The sequence below is a fragment of the Arvicola amphibius genome, chromosome 10 (assembly GCF_903992535.2).
Source record: "Arvicola amphibius chromosome 10, mArvAmp1.2, whole genome shotgun sequence".
NCBI lineage: Eukaryota > Metazoa > Chordata > Mammalia > Rodentia > Cricetidae > Arvicola > Arvicola amphibius.
Genome location: NC_052056.1, coordinates 89,361,623 through 89,380,547, shown reverse-complemented (window position 1 = coordinate 89,380,547; position 18,925 = coordinate 89,361,623). Strand labels below are relative to the sequence as shown.

At 46.0% G+C, this 18,925-nt stretch overlaps 1 protein-coding gene and 1 pseudogene across 1 annotated transcript in view; both read left to right on the top strand.

Moving 5' to 3' along the window:
- Nucleotides 1-18,925, top strand: part of Galnt17 (polypeptide N-acetylgalactosaminyltransferase 17) — a 425,167-nt gene that overhangs the window by 189,907 nt on the left and 216,335 nt on the right. The window contains exon 3 of the mRNA XM_038345684.1: nucleotides 11,906-12,072. Within this exon, the coding sequence (XP_038201612.1) occupies nucleotides 11,906-12,072 (167 nt within the window). The remainder of the gene's footprint in view (nucleotides 1-11,905; nucleotides 12,073-18,925) is intronic.
- On the top strand, nucleotides 17,142-18,105 carry LOC119825071 (annotated as a pseudogene).

Genomic DNA, 18,925 nt, shown 5'->3' with positions numbered 1-18,925 from the left:
AGGACTTGCTACCCAAGGGTGAAGACCTGAGTTCAAATTCCCAGAACCCACATAAAGTTGGACATGGTGGTGCATTGGCTGTAATCCCAGATCTCTTAACTGAGAAGGGAGATGGAGGCAGGAGAATCCCCCAAAGCTTGTGGTCCAGATAATCTGCCATATATGACAATGTGCAGGAGACACTTAGCTGAAGAGATGGCACAGCATTCAAGAGTGCTTCTTGCTATTGCAGAGGACCTGTGTTTGCTTACCCACATCCACATATGGCAGCACACAAACACAGGTAACCCCAACTCCAGGTGGTGTAAGATCTGCTTCTGTCCTCTGGGCCCCCACATGCCCACCTTTACTCCCATACACACATATCGACATAAATTTTAAAAAAATATTTTTTATTTTTTGAGAGACAGAGACAGACACACACACACAGAGAGAGAGAGGGAGAGAGAGACGAGAAGAGAGAGAGAGATGAGAGAGAGAGCAGAGAGAGCTGAGACGAGAGACGAGAGTATGAGAGACGAGAGAGAGAGATGAGCAGAGGTGAGAGAGATGAGAGAGAGATGAGAGAGGAGAGAGAGAGAGAGAGAGAGAGAGAGAGAGAGAGAGAGAGAAATTGACATTGTCTCAAACAAGGTGGGAGGCAAGGTGCTATCCAGGGTGCTGAGGCACTCATGTGCACCCAGCTACACACAGAGGGTGGTGGTGTTAATTCTGGATCCTCAGCACCTTGTAGGTCCATGACAGATGCTAGCTTTTCAAATGCCATAGCAAAGCTAATGTCTGTGGATGATGCAGACATGCCTGTCCTTTGATCTGTTCAAAATGAAGGAACAGGGAGTCCTCTCCCATCTGTGATCAGATTCGAGGCATAGCTGCTCTGTGCCATTTCCTGGCATTTTTTTTTTTTTTTTTTTTTTTTGCCAGTGGGATGAAAACCATTTAGAAATAAATAAAGTCACCATCCCTGGGAAGAGGAGATTCTTCCCCAATGATCTGATGTGGCATCTTCAACCAGGCATAACAGGTACCCTGGAGCAGATTTAGTTTTCCTACAATTACAGGCCCCTCGTTAAATCTTTGACATCCCCAAGCTAAATGCTCTGTAACCCATTGCAGGCACAGGCCACCAGAACAATGTATTAATCAATTTTCTGTCACTGTAAGAAAACACCCAAGGCAAATTGACTTATAAAGAGAAAAGGTTTATTTTATCTCAAAAGTTTTAGAGCTTTCCATTTTTGATTGATGGTCCTCATGCAGTGGCTTGAATCAGAAATGTCTCATAGGCTTCTGTTTTGAATGTTTGCTCTCCAGTTGGTGTGGTGCTATTTTAGAAGGTTCTGGAAACTTCAGGAGATGGTACCTGCCTGACAGATCTAAGCCACTAGGGGTGGTTTGGTGGTTGAGCCTATTAGCCTAGCTGTGGGTCCTGACTCACTTGTGTGTCTGGGTTGCCTTGGCATGCACAGCCTTGGCCACATTCTCTTGTCTGACAATCAGCTCATGGGCCTTGGGAAGATGCTTAAGATTTATTCTCAGGCCAGGATGAAGCTCGGTTAAGAGAATGCTCAGTTTACAATCATAGGACCTGTGTTCCATCCCCAGAGCCCAGTCAAGAAAAAGCCAGTGGTGAGGGTGCATGCTTGTAATCCCAGTGCTGGAGTGGTGGATATATACAAACATGCACACACACATGCCACGCATGCCTGTGTGTACACACATACAATCACACACGTGTGTGCACACAGATTTATAGGCATATACACGTTCATGTGCATGCACACACATGCATGCACATGCATGCTCATACACACATACACACATGAATGTGCATACACATAAATACATGCACACACATGTGTTGCATAGAAACAGGCATGTGCGAATACACATGCATATACAACCACTTAAATATAATCTAAAAAGAGTTTTTAAAAGGCAGGAATTGATAGGGCTGAAACATGACATTTAGTCTCGCCAGCAGGGACCCTGCTCTGTGTGTTTATTACAGCTTCTCTACCTGCCTTTCCAGCCCAAGACATGAGGATCTGAGTCTTCCCAGCAAACTCCAAGTCTGTCTGAGGTGTAACCTGCTGCATTTTATGAAGGAAGACAGCAAGTCTTGGATCATTAAGCAGAATAAAGATTGTACTGTGAATGCATCTTGGGGAGGAAGGAGAAGAATTCTTGTAGACAGAAAAACAAGCAGAAATTAGTGTGTGTGTGTGTGTGTGTGTGTGTGTGTGTGTGTCCAGAATAGGGCATCAGATTCTTTAGAACTAGTGTGAAAGGTGATTGTAACCTACCTGACTTGGATGCTGCAACCTAACTCTGCAAAATCAGCCTATGTTCTGTACTGCTGGGCCATGTCTTCAGCCCCTTTCCCGTGACTTCACTGACAAGCATGGGCTGTCTGTCAGGTTGGTGTGTACTCAGACTTCTGTCTCTGACTGTGGTCACAGAGGCTGATAGGTGGTGACAGGGCGTGTCTCTTCATGACACTTACGTCATGCCATGTGAACATCTGAGAACTCAGTCGAGCATGGCAGTTCCCTGTAATTTTGCAAGGAGCCTTTCTCACCCATCAGTTCATCTGTCCCGGTCATTTTTGCCGTGATATATTGCCCATGATCACAAAGTAAGAACAGAGGTGTGGGGCATGGCTCAGTTGGTAAGAGCCTTTGCTGTGCAAGCGTGAGCACCTGGATTCAGATCCCCAGCATCCGCCTAAAAAGTTAAAACTTTTAACTCTAGTGTGTGCCATGTGGGGGTGGGGAGAAGACAGGAGGATTTCTGGAGCTTGCTGGCCACAAGCCTAGCCCCAAGTTCAGTGAGAGACCATGCCTCAGGAAGGTGGGGGGTGACAAAGTCGGACACCTGACATTTCCCTCTGGCTCCCATGAGTGCGCATCTCCATACACATGTGTACACTGCAATACATACATGCATATGCATGTGCGTGCGCAAACGCGCGCACGCATACACACACACACAGAAAAAGATAGACACGGAGCGAGAACAGAAAACGATACAGAAATGATGCAAATGACATAATTTCTACTTAGAGACAAAATAGTATTTGCTTTACAGTGGACATCTTATGACCATGGAGGTTCGACCGGTTTCTGTGAGGTTGTTTTTAGTCATATCTTCTGCTTGCTCATTTGTTTGCTTAGTCTGTTTAGCTAATAATTCTTTTTCAAAAACATTTATCTCTCTCTCTCTCTCTCTCTCTCTCTCTCTCTCTCTCTCTGTGTGTGTGTGTGTGTGTGTGTGTGTGTGTGTGTGTGCAAGCGCATGTGCACATGCACACATGTACGTGCCTGTGAGTGCAGTGTCCCTAGGGGCAGAAGAAGGCATTTGATCCCTGGGACCCAAGTTGCGGTGTTTGTGAGCTGCCTGATATGGGAGCTGGGAACTTTACTTGGTGCTATTACTTTACTCGGGTGCTGTTAACCGCTCAGCCATGTCTCTGGTCTTAATGATGCTTCTTGAATTTTCATTTTTAAATGTTGTAAGGCGGTTTTCTATTCAGCTATTGCTGTAAATTATTTTTCATTTGCAATTTGCTGTATCTTCATTTTCTTTGAGGAGCATGAATCTGCGCTATTATTAACCTACTATGTTTCAACTTGGGAATTCTATGACATCCAGAATCTGTAGATACTCATATTTTATCTTATATTTGGAATTCTAAACTTAGCTTTTTAAGTGTAAAATTAATCTCAGAGTGTGTTCAGAGGGTAGATGCTCATGATTTTATCCGATAGAGACTAGAATCCCAGCACCCTTGATGGATAAATTCTTTCCTTTGGCTTGCTGTCAGTCCTTGACATAGATTATCTGAGACACGTCTATCTCTTGGTTCTGTTTACTCTCTCAGAACCCACAATGTAAATGAGGACAACCTTGAACTCCAATCCTCCTGCCTCTGCCTCTAGAGTGCTGGTTTCCAGTGTGTATCATCATGCGCCCTTGATGTAGTGATGGCTGTGTTTGCTAAACAAAGAAAACGAAAACCAAATCAAACAATAAAACGACCAAACCTTTAGAACGGTTTGAATTGCATGGGAGTGGCAGAGAAGGGGCAGATTTTCTTCTACTGAAAAGAGAGTTTCATGGCATGGCCTTATTTCTGGAAGGAACCCGGCTGGCCAAGTATGAGGCTGGCTGGGCCTTAAAACAGGCTATTTATTCTTCCCAGATTGCATCATTTCTTAATGTCCCTCCAGCCCTCCTGCAGCAGCGGGGCCAACCCTTCTCCTTCCACTGGGTTTCAAAAAGGTACCAGGTTAGCTGCCTCCCAGTAACATTGGGAGCATCTCTCTTGCCTTGTGTGGAGGTTTTCTTAGCTCTGACCTAAAACTGTCTGCGTCAATTTGCTCTTAATTATTTTTGCAGATTCTATTCGTGGACCACTGCTTAATAAAACTCTAGGGGTTTTCTTGTCTTTCTTTTTTACTTTGGTACGATAAAATTCAGCTGTATCAGACCCAAGTGGAATCATCTACTAAACTGAGGGTCTAGTGGCCATTCTCCCACACCCACTGCATGCCTGTGTGTGTCCCCCATTCTCTTTCATGAGAGAGTGTCAACTATGGTCAGAACCCAGAATAAAGGTAAATCCACACTCTTTCATTAAAAGAAAGGAAGGGGGAAGGAAGGAAGAAAAGAGAGAGAGAAAGGAAGGAAAGAAGGAATGAAAAGAACAAAAGAAAGTAAAGGAAGAAAGAAAGAAGGAAAAGAAAGAGAGAGAGGGAAGAAGGAAAGAAGGAAGGAAAAGAAAGAGAAAAAGAGAGAGAGGGAGGGAGGGAAGAAGGAAATAAGGAAGGAAAAGAAAGAAAGAGAAAAAGAGAGAGAGAGGGAGGTAGGGAGGAAGGAAGGAATTCTGCCCATAGAGGCGTGGAAGTTTCTTACCTATACCGGAACCTCCCACTGTATCTTAATATGGCTAAGGTGAGTTGGGTCTCTTGGATTTGGAGGCTAAAGATGCTTGTCCTGTCTTTAGAAAAGCAGCTCTTTATGACTCACAGAAAAATACTTCCTAGGTAGCCATGGAACCAGGAAATGAGCCATCCAAGAATAAAAATACCTTGGGGGAATATTCCAGAATAAATATTTGTAGGAACCAGGCTGGCAGGGAAGACACGGGGCTTTTTGTGTGATCTTAGCATGGTGTTGCCCACCAACAGAGATGCTCTTTTGGCCCTCGTTCAACCCTTCCCAACATTCTCCAGAACTGAGCTATCTAAAGGTACCGATTCCCTCCCCAGGATGCTAAGACTAACCGCATACCCCCGCAACCTCATTCTTTAATTTCTGGAGTTTCTCTGGGGGTCCCTGGACCCTAAGATAAGCACTCATATGATGGAGTGGGCTGAATTTCCGTTGCTGAGAAGGGCATCACCAAGATGGATAGGGCCGACCCGGGGAGCTCTCGTGCTAGAGTAAGCAGTTTGTCAGAAGGCCTAGCTAATGAGGTATGTGGCTCCTCTGATAGGAGCCGTGGAGCTCCAGAGGAAATTAAACCACCCTGCAAAGTGTGCATTCTCCCCCCACCCCCAATAATGAGAGCGCCAAGTGAGGGTCAGCGCAGATCTGTGCTATTCCACCCCACGTCTCATTTTGCAAAGTCTGCTGTTGCTAAAAATGACACTGTACTAAGATACGGGAAAGGCTTGATGAGGAGGGATAAGCGTAACTAGAGCGCCCGCCAGGCTGAGGGATGTACTTGACCCAAGCAGAGTGGAGCATTTGAGCCCTGATTAGTAAATCAAGAGAGACAGGAGCACGATTGTGCCGGAGACGTCTTTTAAGCCTGGAAGAGCTGTCACCCACATCATAACTGTGGTGGAAAATAAGTGATACCTTTGATCGAGCGAATAGCAGCTGGGGTAAATACAGAAGGGGTCGGGGGAGAGTTTTTCTTCTACGTTTGGCATGAAGTTCTGGGAAAACAAAAAGGAAGAAGATTGACGGTTGCCCCCGAGAGGGTGAGAAGAGGACTATGGGAAAGGATAGAAAACAGCAAAGGAGAGGCATTGAGAGTCAGGATGGAGGACTAGGAACACCGCTAGGTGTCAGGGCTTAAGGGCAGAGGAGTAGGTAGATTGAATGACAGTCTTTTAGGCAAAGCGGTTTGTGTGCAGAGGGGCAACATTCCTGGGTGTAGTACTTATGCATAGAACTGGGCAGGGAGGAAAGATGGGGTTGAGGAGAAGGGTTGGGGCTCAACGTAGGTGCTGTGTTCAGTTCCTTCTCTGTACTGTGACCAATATCTAACAGAAAGAACCGAAGAGGGGAGGGGGCAATGTTGGCTTCTGGTTGTATCAGTCATCAGCTCGAGCTTGCAGGGTGGACAGAGTACAGCAGTTCACATTGCAGCAGCCAGGGAGCAGAAAGAGGATGCAGAAATGAGCTGAGATAAAGTCTAGCTCCCTGGAACCTCAGTGACTGACTTCTCCCCTTTGGCCTCCTCCCCATAACACCAAGGTGTCATGAATCCATCAAGGGACGAAGCCACGTACTGAGTCAGAGCCTTCATTCTAATTTCATTTCATCCCTGTGATAAAAGGAAACCTAGAAAGCAAAAACAAACACACAAAACAAAAACACCCAAAAGCAAAATAAACCTCAGGCAGAAGAAGCTCATATTTTAGCTCCCAATTCCAGGTCACTGCCCATCACGGTGAGGAAGTCTAGGCAGGAATCTGCAGTACCTAGTTGCATCATATCCACAGGCAGGAACACAGACAAATGAATTCATACATCCCTTCCACTCAGCTCACTCTCTAACTGTAGACTGTTCAGGACTCACCCTAGGGAATGGTGCTGCCCACAGCGGGCTGTGCCTTCCCAAGTCAAGTAATGCCTTCGAGGCAATCTCCCACAGACATGCCCGCAGGCCAGCACTATCTGGACAATCCCTCCTTGAGACTCTCTTTCCAGAAGATCCCAGGCTGTATCGAGTTGACAGTTAACTAATGGTCACACTGCTGAAGCTCCTGCTGCCACGCCTTCCCCTCTTCTGAGCTGACTGAGAGGGAGGTTCTAGGTAGGTTCCTTCAGATGGAAATATCCATCTGGACTGAGAGCTGAGCACCAGCGATCATCTCTCTCTGCTTTCTAGCTGTGGATGCAACTGATCAGCTGCCTTCTGCTCCTCCTGCCATGCCTTCCCCATCCTGAGAGAATAAGCCAGCAAAGTGTGATTAAAATAAACCCCCTTCACCTGAGATTGCTTTTGGTAGGTAATTTAGCTCAGCACTGACACACATGCCAAGGGCTACCAGATGGAGGGAAAAACCAGAGCAGTCCCAGAAATGGAGGTCTAAGAGGGTGTCATGGGAGAAAGGAGAGAAAACTGTTAGGGAGGGAGACTGTGGTGGTTGAGGTGGAAAGGAGCTGACTGCAGCGTTTCCGGCATGGCTGGGGAGGCCGGCGAAGGCCAGGGGAGTGTGGAGAGAATCGCATTATAGCAACAGTAACCCTAGTAAAGTGGTTCTGAGTATTCATCGGGTGGGTCAGAGGCTCCAAGGCTCTGAGGAGGAGGGGTTACAGTGACAACATTTCATGAGGTAGGACACTCCAATCAGTTGCGAATCTCTCTCCCAAAGTAGAGAGCAGTGTGCTTGTCATGGCTCCTCAGAGGAAGGTGAGCAAGAGGGTGTGTGTGTGTGTGTGTGTGTGTGTGTGTGTGTGTGTGTAGAAAGAGAGAGAAAGAGGATAGGGTATATGTGTCTATGACACATAGAGAGACAATGTGGTATGTGTTATGTGTGTGTTGTGTGTGAGTGTTGAGAGAGAGAAAGAAGGAAGAAAAGAAAGTAGCAAAATGAGAGAGATGGAGAGTTGGTGGTAGAAAGAGAGAGATAAGATAGGCTGAGAGAAAGATGGCAAGAAAGGTGGGAATGGAAAGATGGAGTTGGAGAAAAAGACATAGAGGGATGTAGAAAGATGAGAAATAATGGGGGAGGGATAAAGAGATGGAGAAAAAACAGGGGGGAAGGTAGAGAGAGATGAACAATGGAGATACAGATGCAGAGAGAAAGGAGAGACCAAGTAATCAGAGAATTAAAAACGAGGGAGGGAGAAAGATAGAGCAATAGGGAGATAGAAAGAGGAGGGAAGGAGGGAGGGAGGGAAGGAGGGAGAAGGGGAAGATGAAGAGACAGAGAAATGGAAAGACAAAGAGGTTGGGGAAGAGAGATGGACTCCCCCCCACCTCTTTTCTGCTTTTTAAGACAGGGTCTCATTATGTAGCCCTAAATGAACTTGAATTTACTATGCAGCCCAAACTGGCTTTGAACTTGTAGCAATCTTCCTGCTTCTGCCTCCAAAGTACTGGGGTTGTAGTTTTGTGCCACCATATCCACCTTGAATTAGTTTTTTTTCCCTTCTGGTTAAGTTACCATCTTGCCTTGTTTAAGTGCACCTCCTCATGTTTTGAAGCAAGGTCACCACTTGTCTCTAGAACTTCTTCCGTCTTGCAACAAGAAGCTTAAAATCCACTAAAGGACTCAGTTTTCTTCCATTCCTCCTGTGGTTTGCACTGGTGGTCTCTCAAAGGAGAGTCTATGTCTAGGTCACCATCAGTGATGGGACTCTGGGCATTTTTGGTATCAGGTGAACCAAATCCAGTGGCTTGCTTGGGAAGAGGGGAAGGAGATGGTGATGGTTACCATTCCCCACGCTAGTGTCTTAGATTTAGCATCAGCTCTAGTTCCCTTTCTGTTGCTGAGATAAAATACTCTGGCCAAAAGCAACTCGGGGCAGGAAAGGGTTGCAGTCCATTGCTGTAGGGACTTCAGGCATCACATCTATAGTCAAGAGCAGTGAGAGAGAGAATAAATACATGGATCTTTGCTTGCTTACTTGCTCCATGTTGGCTTTCTCCTCTCTTATACTTTCTGGGTCTCCCTACCTAGAAAATGGTAACTACGCAGACCATGAGACTCGATGTCTCTCTCGTCTGAATGGTGAAGGCCTGGGCATTCCTAGAGAGCCACATTAGAAGGCTGAGGAAGCCGACATCAGTGAAGGATGGCTGCTGCCACAGTGGCCCGGCATAGATGCACTTGCTAGCAAGGCGTGAAGGAAGGCAAACCGTGATGCTTTCCCATCGGCGTTCTCTATATCTAGGCTGCTGCAGAAGGGGAAGCCCACTCTGGGGAAGCGTCTGCCCAGCAGAATGTCTCGTAGTGGATCCCAGATCCAATCAAGTTGACATCAATGAACTCCATCTTGGAGCACAACCAGACTCCACTGCTCATGGGTAGAGATGGCTCAATACAGAGAGCGCTGTCTTTCCTTCTTGCCTGCAAGGACTAGAGGCTGTTAAAATAACAGACCAGCACTGGGGACGTGGCTCAGTTAGTAAAATGCTTGCCCAGCATGCCCAAAGCCCTGGGTACCATTCCCAGCACTACACAAACTAGGTATGGCGGTGCACACCTCTAATCCTAGCGCTTGAGAGGTGGAGGCAGGAAGGTCGAACATTCAAGCTCAACTCTGGCCACCCTGAGTGTCAGGAGACCCTGTATCAAAATTAATATAGAAATTAAAAATGAAGTCAAACAGGACCAAAGAAGTAAGTGTGCAGAACAGGTAGGCATGGGCTCCGTGGACTTTCATCTTCAGGATGGAGAGTAATGGGCTGAGATGGAGCAGCTGCCAGACTCCCAGGCTGAGCATGCAAGAATAAGTCCTGAGAGGCCCCCATTCCTTGGATCACCACCCAGTCAATGAGATGGCTTCCGCCAACAGCTTATGAGCCTATCAATGAATGGCCATTCGTATCCCTCCTGCGTCCCTCAGCAGTGGATTTATGAAGCCATAGCAAAAATAAGGCTGTGTGATCCATGAATCCCTGAACATTCTCCTCAGGAGGCAGGGATGTATATCGTAAGAAAACTTTATTTTCTTCTGAAAATTGCCAGTGTGATTCATGCGGCCTGACACAGCCCAAGCTGTTCGGCATAAAGAAACAGACGTAGCTCACCCTCCCTCCCTGGCCTGTCCCTCCTACTCCATCCCTTTATCTCATTTCCTTTGTTCAAGCCCTCCACTCTTCCGTCTATGCCCCGTGCCATCTCCCAGAGGCAGGATGAGTTGGATCTTTGTACTCCTTGTGTGCATGTACATGTATGTGTGTGCCTGCGTGCGTGCATTCACATGTGCAAGTAGAGGCCAGAGAACAGCAACCTCAGCTATTATTTGTAGGGTGTTATCTGTCTTGTTTATTTTATTTCCTATTTAATTTTAAAGATTCATTATGTGAGTACGTGTTTTTGTCTGCATGGATGTCTATGCACCACATGCGTGCCTGAAGCTCATGAAGACCAGAGAGGGTTCAGATTCCATAGAAATAGAGCTACAGACAGTTCTAAATTCACATGGGGGTACTGGTAATCGAACCTGGCTCTTTTGTAGGAGCAGCCAGTGCTAGTGAGTCCCAGAGTATGTAGGGTATACGTGTGTGTGTGTGTGTGTGTGTGTGTGTACATAATCGGATATGTGCAAGTTCATGTATATATGGTTGCACATGCATGTGCATCCATGTGGAGGCCTGATGTCAGGAATCATCCTCCCTTATTCTTCCACCTTATTCACTGAGGCAGGGTCTCTCAATCAATCCCAGAGCTTGCCAATTCAGCTAGTCTCTCTTGCCCACTTACTCTGGAGATTCTCTGTCTTTGCCATCGTGCCTGGAATTACAGGTGCACTGCCACGCCCAGCAGACATTTACATGGATTCCAGTCCTCAGGCTTGTACTGAAAGCGAGCACCTTCCCAGCCTTAGTTAGTCAGTTAGTTTGTTTTTCAAACACAATTTCTTACTACCTGGAGCTCACCAAGTAGGTAGTTTGAATCATTGGTGAACCCCAGGGAACGTCCTGCCTCCACCTTCCCAGCACTGGGATTATAAGCATGGACCACCACACCAAACATTTTTTTTTCTTTATATGGGTTCCGGAGATTGGAGTCAGGTCCTCATGACTGCATGGCAAGGACTTTACCAATTAAGCCATCTACCCCCAAACTGTGTGTTTGTTTGTTTTTTTTTAAATAAACCTCTCAAGACATTAGTCTGTGGGGACATTTCAGATTCCAGCTATAACAGCGCAGAGGCATGGCTGCGATGCAGATGGGTATAGGTGGATGTAGGCCCAATATTGGTGTTTGCGTTTTCCTTTGGAGTGATAAATTTGGGTGAGGTAGGCTGGATCTTTTAACTCTTTATTGCTTGGGTTTATCTCACAACTCTTAGAAAAGAAGACTAAAGGAAGGCCAGACACATGGCACAGTTGGTAAAGTGCTCCTACGGTACACCGAGCCCTAGCTGCACCCCCACAACATATAGTCTGGGTCGGGTGGTACAGAGCTGTAATCATAGTACTAGGGAGTGAAGACAGGAGGAAGACCAGTAGTGCAATGTTATCCTTGGCTCCACGGTGAGTCTGAGGCCTGCCTGGGATACCAGAGGCCTTGTCGAAGAGACAGACAGACAGACAGACAGACAGAGAGGGCGCTAAGGGAGAGTGATGATTTCTCGCCTTGGCAAAACCTGGTGAGAAATTGGCTAAAATCTTTTGAGTTCAGCCACATCTTGTGTGCATTCTTTTTCTATTAGTTTTTTTAAAGTTTCATTCCATATGTATGCGTTTGCGTTCCTGAGGGCCCGTATGTGAGCCACATGAATGCAGGTGTCCGTGGAAGCTAAGAGATGGCACCAGATTCCCCCTTGAACTGGAGTTGCAGGCACTTGGGAGTAGCTCCGTGTGGTTCTGGGAACCAGAACCCTGGTCCTCAGCAAGAGCAGCGCCGTTAACCTCTGAAGCCATCTCTCCAGCCTCTCGAGTGCTGCCTTCCTTTCTCTGACAGCCTTCCTGTTCTCCCTTCCCCAGGTGCAAGGAGCTCAAATACTCCAAGGAGTTGCCCCAGATATCCATCATCTTCATCTTCGTGAACGAGGCCCTGTCTGTGATCCTGCGGTCAGTCCACAGTGCTGTCAATCACACACCCACACACCTGCTGAAGGAGATCATCCTGGTGGATGACAACAGCGACGAAGGTACAGTCTGCCTGCGGGACTCCGTGCCAGCCGCAAAGAAATGCCACTTCGGTTCCCAAGGGAACCGTGCTGGTGTCAGTGTCTCCTGCTCCCTGGAGCATATGGGAGGAAGGGAGAGTCTTGGCAATCATGGGTACATGACTGGGCCCTCAGTGGATCTGCGCTTGCTGGTTTTAACTGTCTGCTTGATACAACCTAGAATTACCTGGGAAGAGAGTCTGTTACCTAGATCAGGTTGGCCCATGGGTATATCTATGCAGGATTGTCTTGATTGTTAGTTAATTAGGAGGGTCCAGCCCATTGCGGGTGGCACCATTCCCTATGAAAGGGATCCTGCCTAACTATATAAGCCAAGAAAAAAGGTCAAATGAGAACAATCAAACAAGGATCCATCTGCTTCCTCTCTTGCGCGCGGGTAGGATGTGACTAGACCTGTAATATTGAATAGTGAGCCAAATAAGCTTTCTTTTCCTAAATTACTTTTTGGCTTCAAGGTGTTATCGCAGCGGCAGCGACAACAACAACATGGAGCTAGAACAGGCTCTTATAAATTACTAGTTGGATGTCCACTGGGGAGAAATATTCGTAGGTAGAGTGCCTTCCCACAAGTGTGAAGACCTTATTTTGATTTCTCAGAGTCCATGTCTTTAAAAAGCCATGTGTGGCATGTTGACACACACTTATGGTGCTAGCATTGTGGAGGCAGAGAGAGGAAGGTCTCTGGGGCTCAATGTCCACTCAGCCTCACCCAATCAGGGCGTGCTAAGGCAGTAAGAGACCCTGTCTCAAAAAAACAAAGTGTCCAGCTCCTGAGGAATGATACCCGAGGTTGTCCTATGGCCACCACACACATCCACATATGTGTGCAAGTGCATTTGTGCACGCACAAGAAGTGCACACACACACATGTGCAAAATTAAATAAATGGATAAATAAAGTCACTGGAGGTGATCATGATGGCCCATGATACCTCTAATCCTAGCACTTGGGAGGCTGAGGGAGGAGGAACATGTGTTTTAAACTAAGCTGGGCTAAATAGCAAGTTTTCTCAGCCTGGGCTACATAGTGAGACCTTTAACTGAAGAACAAAAGAAAACCAACCAATCAAGAGTGAGTCCCTCAGCTTGGATCTATTAATTTCCCTTTCACGTCACCAAAAGAACACAAAGAGGAAGGTCTGAATTCTTCCGACTCCACCTTTTCCAACAACAAAAACAAAATTGTCCTTAGAACTGGTGAGATGGTTCAGTGTTTGCTGTGCAAAGTTGAAGACCTGACTTTGATCCTAGATTCTGCCTGTATGCCAGGCTTGGTGGTGTGTACCCATAATCCCAGGGCTGGTGGAGGCAGGAGAATGCCTGGAGCTTAGTGACCAGTTAGCCTAGCTGAATTGGTGAGCTTCCAGTTCAGTGAGAGGTGAGCTCTCGAAATGAAAAGGTGAAGGTTGAAGATGCACTACCTTAACATTCATCTCTGGCCTGAACTCACTCTCTCTCTCTCTCTCTCTCTCTCTCTTTCTCTCTCTCTCTCTCTCTCTCTCTCTCTCCTCTCTCCTCTCTCTCTCTCTCTGTGTGTGTGTGTGTGTGTGTGTGTGTGTGTGTGTGTGTGATATAATTACAAAACTTCTAGGATGTCCTGAGACAACATCATACAAAAGTACATTGACCAGGTTTGCAGATGCAGGCACTGATAATCATGCTCTTGAAACTGCTCACAATGTGCAAAATCCTCTATGCTCACCACAGGAAGAAATCCCTCTGAGCTCAGGACAGACGTGACAACTGCAGAGCAAGTCTGCTGAAGGCCCAGGAGGCTAATCTTCCAAGTGTTCTTAGGATTAGGGGTACCTAAGCCTCTTGTGCTGAGTAGAAAGATTACCCCACAAGGTGCTCTAGGGTTTGAAAGAAGATGAGCTCTCTTTAGTCTTTTTTGTAGCCTGATCTCCAGGAGACCGGGTCTGGATCAGCCTAGAAGTAGGGAGTTTCCCTCAGGGATACTTCAGAACTGCTGGATGATCCCTCCAAAACTTGGTGAGCTGTGCTTCTGGGCTCAGTAATCTGTCTCCTCTGGGTCATCATTTAGTGCATATGAGTTGATCGCTGAATAGATTTTAGTACTATAGTTTTCTCCCTTTACCCTTTCCTTCCTTCCCTCTTTCCCTCTCTTTTTCCTTCCCTCATTCCCTTCTTCCCTCTGTCCTCCTTCCTTCCTTCCTTCCTTCTTCCCTCCCTCCATCCCTTCCTCCCTTCTTCCTTCCTTCCTTCCTTCCTTCCTTCCTTCCTTTCTTGACAAGGTCTCATGTAGCCCAGGCTTACCTCAAACTATGTAGCTGAGGATGACCTTGAACCACTGATCCTCCTGCTTCTACCTCCCAAGTCTTGGGATGACAGGCATATGCCAGTATAACCAGTATATGAAACTTTATGTCTCATGGTTGTGGTGGTAATTTTGTGGGTGAGAGCATGGGGATCACATTTTAGAATCCCTAGATGAAATAACCAGTCCTTGTGCCTGATTCTGAAGGTGCTGCTTAGGGTGATGTTTCAGGCCTAGATAAAGCTAGTGGAGGGGCTGGTATAATGGCCTAGTGGTAAAGAACACTTGCTGCTCTTCCAGAGGACTTGAGCTCCAGTTCCAGGGGATCTGATGCCCTCTTCTGGCCTCTCTGTGCACCCGCACTCATGTGCACATACCCACATGCAGACATACAGATAATTAAAAAAACAAAATAAATTTTTGTACTAACAAACAATCATTACTAGAGAAGAAAGAAAGGAGAGAAGTGTTTGATGGAGTCAGACTGCAAGGTTAAGTCCTGTTTATCATCCTCAATGACCCAGGGGACCAGAGTTGACTATATGAATACCGTTTCTTTCTTATCATTTCCGGCTTCTAGTCTCCAAATTTTCTCCACTCCACAAACACATTTTTTTTCCTTTCACAGAATTCAGTGCCCTCTCTGTTGTGTTTGTTTTACTGAGACATCCTTCATATCTGCTCTTATGTAGATGCCGTATATTTAATAACCCCACACACTATAATAACAATGCTAAATTTCAGCTGAGCATCCGTTGTGTGTCTGTTTGCTTAGATAGACCCTGAGCTGAATGTATGTTAAGAATCTGAGATGATGATATTTTCAAATCTCCCACAATGACGGCTTCTTTGTCATGGCTCCTGAATAGTGTCTGTTTGTAGCTGTTGTTTGGTAGCTGCAGGTCTGTACCCAGGGCCTTCTGTGTCCACTATAGTTTTCACCATCACAGAATGTTCTCTTGACCTTAGAAGCATTGTTTTTTTTTCCACTTCAAGACTAGTTCTTCAAGATTCGTGGCGTTAATCTCATCTAACGTCTGTTCAAATTTGATTAAAACATTCTCTATTTCTTCCAGACTAATAATTGTTTTCTGATATTAAAGTAATACATACTCCTTGTAAGGAAATGGAGACATATCAAAAAGCAAATATAATTGAAGAAGCAGATACGAGCCAGATGAATGCATTCATACATTCTTCCTTTTACGTGTCGACTTTATGTAGGTGAGATCTGATAATGCAAACAAGTTAATATTCTGCTTTTTTCACTTCCTCCCTGCGGTGTTAAATGTAATCACTTCTGTTTTTATTATAAATGTGTCTACAGACATCATTGTAAGGAGATCTGAGCGGTCCATCGTGAAGTTAGCTGGTCTCAGACAGTAGGTGAATAAGGGTGGGGATACACAGCCCATGTTAAAGTGTTTAATTTTTTTTAAAATTTATTTCTTTTATGTCTATGGATGTTTTTACTGTATGCATGTCTATGCACCATGCTTGTACCTCGTGCCTCAGAGGCTAGAAGAGGGTATCAAATCCCCTAGGACTGTAGTTACAGATGGTTATGAGCCACCATGAGGGCCCTGGGAATTGAACTCAGGTCCTCTGGAAGAGTGGCCAGTGCTCATTACTGCTGAGCCATCTCTCCAACCCTGATTTAAAAATTTTAATTACATTTATTTTTTTAGAGGTGGCACGCACACATGATAATGTGTATTTGAAGGCAGAGGAAACCTATGTAACTGGCTCCCTCCTCCCATCCTGGGACTCCCAGGGATGGAACTCGGGTTGTCAGGCCTGCCAGAAGGTGCCTTTACCTGATGGCCTATCTCTGCAGCCCAGACTGTTTTATTTTTATGTGAAGTCATTCTTCATTCAGGTTGTGCACTGGCACTGTGTATTAACCTTCAATGGCTTTGCTCATCTTTTTGAGAAATTGACAGACTGCATTGCCCCATATCTGTGATATGTTAAGTTCGAGTCGTGCGCAATTCTTGTGCTTGATCCATCACACCAAATCACTCAAGCAAAACTAGTCAATGCTTTCTCCGCGTCGGATCCAGTTTCTGCTCCCTGACCTCATAGCATTTGTTACTGAGAACATATTCCTCCTTAAAATAGTTCTCTTGATACCTCCACACCGTTCTGATACCATGTCAAACGTTCATTAGCCATGCCGAGGGAATCAGACCTAGGAGAGGCCTAGGGAAGACTCCAGGAACAAGAGAAACCAAGGAAGGAGGATGGCAAGTTTAAGGCCTGAATACATTACATACTGAGCTGATAATCAGCCTAGGCAACATAATCTTAAATTTTTTATAAAGTATAAAAGATCTTGGAATACAGATAAGCAGTAGAGCACCTGCCTAGAATCCCCCAGTGTGGGGAGGGGTGTGCTCAGTGCTAGACAGGTAATTGGAGGAGACACCTAGAAGAAGTGACGCCTAAGTAAGTTTACCGGAAATCCCAAATACTTGGCCACAGAGTTGACCTCTGCCCCCCTGTCATTTGGAGCTCCTTCCCCTGTCCTTCTGGTAGTTTCTTGCCTCCTCTCCAATGCTTCACCCCGTGCCTTTCTTGTTCTCCATTAGTGTGCTTATACAGGTAAAGCACCTCCTCTAGAAGCTTCCTGAGGAAAAGACTTCGAGGCAGAGAAAATCATTTGACATGCAGTCTAGAGATGGCATTCTCGCCTTTCTGCCCATTGACGCGGCCGAGGAAGCATCGCTGAAGGCTCTCATTTCCCTGCGGTCATGTCCAAGTCAGAGTCTCCCAAGGAGCCGGCACAGCTGCGGAAGCTCTTCATTGGAGGGCTGAGCTTCGAAACCACCGGCGAGAGTCTGAGGAGCCATTTTGAGCAATGGGGAACACTCGCGGACTGCGTGGTCATGAGAGATCCAAACACCAAACGATCCAGGGGCTTTGGGTTTGTTACGTACGCCACTGTGGAGGAAGTGGATGCCGCTATGAAAGCGAGACCCCATAAGGTGGATGGAAGAGTTGTGGAACCCAAGAGAGCTGTGTCGAGAGAGGATTCTCAGAGACCTGGTGCCCACTTAACCGTGAAAAAGATCTTTGTTGGTGGTATTAAAGAAGACACGGAAGAACATCACCTGAGAGATTATTTTGAGCAGTATGGGAAGATTGAAGTGACTGAAATCATGACTGACAGAGGCAGTGGAAAAAAAGAGAGGGTTTGCTTTTGTCACCTTTGATGACCATGACTCCGTGGACAAGATTGTCATTCAGAAATACCATCCTGTGAACGGGCACAACTGTGAAGTAAGAAAAGCCCTATCTAAGCAGGAGATGGCTAGTGCTTCGTCCAGCCAAAGAGGTCGAAGTGGTTCTGGAAACTTCGGTGGTGGTCGTGGAAGCGGTGTTGGCGGCAATGACAATTTTGGTCGAGGGGGAAACTTCAGTGGTCGTGGTGGCTTCGGTGGCAGCCGTGGTGGTGGTGGATACGGTGGCAGTGGGGATGGCAATAATGGATTCGGGAATGATGGAAGCAATTTTGGAGGTGATGGAAGCTACAATGATTTTGGCAATTACAACAATCAGTCTTCAGATTTTGGACCAATGAAAGGAGGAAACTTTGGCGGCAGAAGCTCTGGCCCTTATGGGGGTGGAGGCCAGTACTTTGCTAAACCACGAAATCAAGGTGGCTATGGTGGTTCCAGCAGCAGCAGCAGCTATGGCAGGGGCAGGAGGTTCTAATTACAGCTAGGAAACAAAGCTTAGCAGGACAGGAGAGCCAGAGAAGTGACAGGGAAGCTACAGGTGACAACAGATTTGTGAACTCAGCCAAGCACAGTGGTGGCAGGGCCTAGCTGCTACAAAGAAGACATGTTTTAGACAATACTCATGTGTATGGGCAAAAAAACTCGAGGACTGTACTTGTGACTAATTGTATAACAGGTTATTTTAGTCTCTGTTCTGTGGAAAGTGTAAAGCATTCCAACAAAGGGTTTTACTGTAGACCTCTTCTCACCCATGCTGTTGATTGCTAAATGTAATAGTCTGATCATGACACTGAATAAATGTCTTTTTTTTTTCTTAAAAAAAAAAAAAAAAAACAAAAGATGGCATTCTCCCTGTCTTCTGTGTGATAGGTGGCACGGTAGAGTTAAATGTCACTTTAAGAATTTTGGTGGCTTTGCTCTGGTATTTTCCTGCTGCTGCTGCTGCTGCTGCTCATGTGTGTGTGTGTATGTGTGTGTGTGTTTTAAAGAGAAATCAAAGACATTTTAATCCCTGATCTTTTGCATGCCCCCCTTCCTCCTCTCTGAAAGCTTGTAGAATCTTCATTTTCTCTCTAGCTGTTGGAATTTTACACACATGAACTGGTACAGGTCAGGTTTAATCCAGAAGACTGGCCCCAATATAACTTTAGGTTACTTTTTCTTGTCCATTTTTCATGGATGCTTACACCATACACACACACACACACACACACACACACACACATACACACACACACACACACACAAGCTACTTGAGTTTTGTTAACTTGACACAAATCTAGACATATCTGAGA